At 35.2% G+C, this 6,289-nt stretch overlaps 1 protein-coding gene across 1 annotated transcript; it reads right to left on the reverse strand.

The window, feature by feature from the left end:
• Positions 1-260: 260 nt before the first annotated feature.
• On the reverse strand, positions 261-1,683 carry LOC133824735 (uncharacterized). Its single transcript, XM_062257708.1, has 5 exons — positions 1,423-1,683; positions 1,042-1,308; positions 907-984; positions 471-715; positions 261-366 (listed from the first exon to the last, which is right to left on the reverse strand). Exons 1-5 carry the CDS (start codon positions 1,681-1,683, stop codon positions 261-263), a joined length of 957 nt encoding a protein of 318 aa, XP_062113692.1.
• Positions 1,684-6,289: the final 4,606 nt, after the last annotated feature.

Consider the following 6,289-nt stretch of genomic DNA (forward strand, 5'->3'; position numbering starts at 1 on the left):
TCGAGGAGAATATGGTGCATACACATAGTTGGGCTTATTCCCTTGATATATGTTATTGTCCACCCTATGGTTGTTTTGTATTCCCAAAGTACCCTTATCAACTGATCCTCTTCTACTTGGGTAAGGTGTGTAGTAATAATGACCGGTAATGTCTCTTTCTCACCCAAGTAAACATATTTGAGATGCTCCGGTAGTGGTTTAAATTCAAGCTTGGGTGGTGATTTAACAGATGGTGGAAGTTTCTCATGAGAAATAGGCAACTATAAGAGCGATACCTCCTTAGAAACATCTCCACCATTATTAAGTGCAGCCACCGTCTCCTTTACTTCAGTAGTGACATCCACTTTCTTCAAGTCTATTAGTTCCCTAAAACAACATATAATATGTCCTCTCCATGTAATTCAAGAATTATTTGCGACAATGAGTCCAAAATATCAATTGAAGAAACTGAATGAACATCACTTGGGTACCTAATAGCCTTAAAAATATTAAAGCGAACCATTTCACCATCAAACTCCATAGTCAAAGTAACCTCATGAACATCTATCTTGGTTCTAACTGTCTTTATAAATGGCCTTCCCAATAAAATTGGTGCAGAGCATGGAACTGAGTCATCTTCCATATCAAGAATGTAGAAATCCGCAAGAAAGACTAATTCATTTACTTTAACCAATACATCCTCTACTACACCCCTTGGATATGTATTAGAAGGAATCTATAATCGAATGATCAACCCCGTTTCTTCAAGTGGTCCCAATTCAAAGAGGTATAAATAGAGTAAGGCATTACATTGATTGAAGCACCCAAATCTAACATACATCTTTCAATCCTTTTACTTCCAATAGTGCAAGGAATAGTGAAGGTTCTAGGATCCTTACACTTTGGTGGGAGTTTCTTTTGAAGTACCGCTGAAACATTTTCCCCCACACTCTCCTTTTCATTGCCTTTTAGCTTGCTCCTATTGGTGCATAACTCCTTTGAAACCTTTTCATATTGTGGTACTTGTTTAATGACATCAAGTAAGGGAATGTTTACCTAAACCTTGCGAAAAGTCTCTAGTATTTCCTGTTCAGCTTCATCTTTTTTTGTCTTTCTCAAACGACTAGGAAATGGAGGAGTAGTGACATAAGTGGGAATAGTTGGTTTAGGATTGGGTGGTGTGGTTGGGGTTTCATCTTTGTCTTGTTGGGCGGATTGAGTAGGAGTTAATGGCGCATCGTTTGAAATTGATGGAATAGTCGGTGGATCATAAGTCTTGCCATCTCTTAATCTGCTCTCATTAATGTTTTCCCTTGGATTCCTAACAGGCTATGAAGGTAATTTTCCTTGATTTTGTGGCTCACTTTGACTTAATGAAGTGGCTATTTGACCCATAGTGTTCTCTATATTTTTCAGGGATGCTTGAGTGCTTTGAAGAATTACTGGAGTCTGTATATTGGAGGCCACTAACGTTTTTATCATATCAACCATTGATGGATCATGAGCATTTGAGATAGGGGGTTGTTGAGGATGAGGTTCATAGACTTGTTGAGGCCTTTTTTGGTAAGGAAACCCTTGTGGTCTAGTTGGTACAATTTGTTGTTGATTCTTATATCGAAGATTAGGATGTTCCTTCCACCTTTCATTATAAGTTATACCATAAGGGTCATACTTTTGCCTAGGTTTCCTTGGGAATCTCCCCATTGGATTTACTTTCTTATTGATGTCCTATTGAAGATTGGGACATGCTCAGTAGGATGCTCCACTAACTGACATATGCCACAAGGTCTCACTTGCTGACTTAAAGCCATTTGTTGAACAATACTAGTCAACTGCGCAAGCTGCTGCTCCAAACTGTTGGAAATTTGCAAGCATATTAGAAATTAAACTCCTAGCTGCATTAGGAGTCTTGTGCACCCGTGCTCCACCACTTGCTTCATCAATCATGCTCATGTCCAATGGAAATAGTCATTCATACAAGTATTGGATCAGGAGTTTTTCACTTATTTGGTGGTGGGGGCAGCTACCACGTAGCCTCTTAAATCTCTCCCAATACTCATATAATGACTCCCTAGTCTGTTACTGAATGCCACAAATTTCTTTTCTTATACTACCAACCTTAGATGTTGGTCCCAAGGTTAGGTTTTGAGATTGAAGTTTGGTAATGGTTCTAACTTGTGACCGTGACTAGGTGTACGCTAGGGCTCGGAAGGGATTGTGCTTGAGGTTTGTCATCATTGATCAAAGCTACCGGAATCCAAAGGTAGGAAAACTGCACCCGGTTATGTGATTATGTTGGGACTAAGAACTCCCTACATCTGTATGATGTCATAGATGATATTATGCCATGGGACATGTTATAAATGGCCTAAGAGTGTTGGAATCAATATTTGCGCACAGAGTGCGGCTCGGCCACTGGTAGCTGAGGACAGCTTGATATTCACTGAGCTCGGTTTAAGCGGGCCGGAGTCAATGGGATGATTTGGGGTTGCGACCTAAGGGCGTTGACCCTGTCTATTATATGTGAATGGGTTATTAATGTTAATTGAGTAGCTTGGTATTCTAAATGCCTAATCATAAGAATATTTTGGGTTGTTAAGTATATGATTATACTGTTTGAGTTATCTGATTGTTTAATTGATGATTATGATTTGTTATTATGTTTTCTTGCTAGGCCTTAGCTCACGGGTGCTTCGTGGTGCAAGTAAATGCAAGGGTAGAGTGGACCAATCCTGAGTGGGAGAGCTTTAAGGCTAAATGTACATAGTCGGCTGATCGGACACCACAGCCGAGGATTAGTACAGGACGGGAAAAGCCTAAATGTCTATTTTGCCCTTAGAGTGGCTAGTAGATGTACTTATAACTTGGAATTTCGTAAATCGTCTTTTAAACGCTATTTCTTTTGGGATCCCATGTACTAAAATATTTAAATATATGGAAAGCAACTTTTGTAACCAAAATCTTTTCACCCTAGTTAAATTATAGCTTCAGTAACACGTTTATAACTAAATGACTTGATTAGCAAGTCTTGCACTTTTATAAATACATAGTGTAACGGTCTTGGCTATCCAAGGCGTTACAGAGAGAGTGTTTGAGAAATTTCTGATGGTTCTAGTTATTTCCTAGATTCTCATCTGAGTATATTCCTTAACCAAAAGACAAAAATACTTATTATTAACTCAGCCTCTTTTATTGCCCAAAAGGGCAAAATGGTCATTTGCCCTGTTTCCCGCTAATTCCTCGAGTCATCCTACAAATTCCCAATCAATCCCGACATACCCAAATAATTACCAAATATGTTCCCGTTACTCGATAAATCTCCATATATTCACCAAATTCCCAAAATACCCCTACGTTCACCCCGATCTGGGTATTAAACCTCGCTGTGACTATTTTTCTAATATGCCCACTAGGATCGCCTCGAGCCGAAAATTGCAAATATATGCACATAATAATGTGGTCTCAATCATTCAACACATATAATCACATTTATGCCCTCAACGGGCCTAAATTATGGATATGCCCATATAAACAAGAACATGCCCAGATGCATATTTAATACTCATAATCATGCATTTATAATCATATTGTCATATAAATCATGCATGCCACATAGTCACGCATTTAATAAAATAATCACACATGTATACAATTATGCCCTCCTGGCACACTAATAAAAGAGTTAAACCTTATTAGCATTTTTGGGACGTTACAACTATCCCCTCCTACTTAGAATTTCGTCCCCAAAATTTACCTGAATAACTCAGGATACTGATCCCGCATAGCCGACTCTAGATCCCAGGTCGTTTCCTCGACCCTACTATTCCTCCATAATACCTTGATTAGAGGAATTATCTTATTCCTTAGAACTTTTTCCTTTCCGCCTAGGATCTGAATTGGTCGTTCCTCATACGACAAATCGATCTGTAGCTCCAGATCCTCGTATCCCAGTACATGAGTCATATCTGATTCATACTTCTGAAGCATAGAGATATGGAACACATCGTGAACTCTTGATAATGACGGGGGCAGAGCGAATCTATAGGTGTTAGGAACGAGTTTCCTAATACGCAGCGGAAAGCTGGTGTGGTTGGCCCAGTGTACAACAAAAATTTTGTAACATATTTAAACTACCTTTGAATATGCGGATCTATTAATATACATACATTAATCATAAGCAAGATAGTGATAGAAATCATACCTCTTGAAGCCTATCAAGTGTCCTTGCTATCTTCTCGTATTTAGAACGATCTTCCTATCCAAGCCGCTCCACGTACTCACACCAAGATCTTCCAAAGCATTCTCTACACCTCAAGAAATGTGTGGGCACTTAGAGAATGAAGGATAGTTTATTTGTGATTCTACTTGATGTACTCAACACATGAGATCAAGAGAATAGGCCTGAGAATGGGTTCTTTATTTTCAGGGAGAAAGAAAACTATCGTTCTATTTTTCACAGAGCGAATCTTCTGAGATGTCTCACAGTCACTTCTCTTATTTTGAATAATAATCTGATCAGTCTTACTTAACAGAAAATATTCAAAATTTAAAAATAAATCTGTAACCATTTTACAATTTACTTTTTAATTATTAATTATTCCATTAATGAAAAAATCCAAAAACCAATTTTTTGAATTATCCATTAATTAATTAAATAAAATTGAAAATCTCATCCCTGAAAAATACTGTCCTACACGCCACACACAGTCCTGGACTGTGTGTGAACGTGTAGCTTCCTAATTTATAGGGATATTTGTTTTTCATATTTTATTTAGTTATTTATTCAAATTACTTTGTCAGATAAGTTCCAACAACCTGATAACTAATTCAAATTTGAATTCAAATTAATTATCAAATATAATTAATTATTTGAATAAATATTAATCTTTTATATTCAAATCCAATTTGAACTTATCAGATTATTTTCTCACACTCGAATAAAGATATTTAATTAATTCTACCAATTAATTAAATCCAAAATTTTCGAAAATAAATATTTAATTAATCATAATTTAGAAAATTATAATTAATTAATTATTTAATTAAATTTCGAAATTTAATTTAATTATTTAGTATAATTTCGAAAATTATATAATAATTAAATATTAATTAATTTTGTTAACTACAACTAATTTGTAATTAATTAATTAATCGCTATTATCATATAATTGCATATTTGGCCTGAAGAACAAGTTTCTTCTTAAATATGTCTTTAAACTATTTTCCCTCCATATCAACTCATACCTTGAACAGTGTTGATAGAGCCGCTATGGGGACCTATGGACCTATAATTCCAAGCTCCAATAAATTTGAGATTATTAATTAAACTCTTTAATTAAATAATCTTAATTTATTAATCTCATTATTATTCCACTATAAATATGAGACTGCACTCTTGTAATTATAGACATTTCATTTACTGAGTACTTTATAATCATAAAGCGTCCATTGATTTAATCATTGCATACAACTTGACCCTCTAATAATGGTTCATAATTGATCGGGAATAAAATTATCGTTTTACCCTTTTAATTATGTCTTGTTTCCTTAAGTACCATTGACTCTACTAGTGAAGGTTAATTCATAAATAAATTATGAATTTGAGCTCAATAACCTTTCAGTCCAAAAAGTCAACCCTTAAGAGAACCATCATTCAATCTCTTGCGAGAAGGTATAGATTCCATATCTGTATACTATGTCCCCAGCCATCTATATTAATGAGTTCCCAAAACAAAAGTTTTTAGCCTAATCATTCTGACAGACCCTAACAAGTGAATCAAAGAACTCATATAACATAAACAGGAGTTCATAGTAACCTCAGGATTAAGATCTATTTGTATATGATCATCAGTTGATATATTTAATTAATACTTCGAAACGGTATTTAACTAAGTATTAATAAACATATCTGGTCTAGTTCTATATATTCTCTAATATATAAAGCACCTCCACTAAAGTGTCCTACCACACTAGTGATCCGGATCTAGATCACATGTATTCATAATACTAGTGGACCGTACTTGCAGTAATTAATCTAAAGATTCCATAACTTTATTTTACTGCGAACTATTCAAGTTCATTTATCTCAAACACAATCCTCTCGTACTAATACGTGTTTGAGATTACATTCATGAACTTAGGAATTTTCCTGATATTTACATAATATTATCATAGAATAATATAGTCCATAAAATATATACATAACAAATTCAATTTATTTATTTATTTCATAAAAACAATGTCTACTACATATGCTTTCAGGGCACATCTCCAACAATCTCCCACTTGCCCTAAAGCAAATGATGCATCT

The sequence above is a fragment of the Humulus lupulus genome, chromosome 3, assembly GCF_963169125.1.
Source record: "Humulus lupulus chromosome 3, drHumLupu1.1, whole genome shotgun sequence".
Classification (NCBI taxonomy): Eukaryota; Viridiplantae; Streptophyta; class Magnoliopsida; order Rosales; family Cannabaceae; genus Humulus; species Humulus lupulus.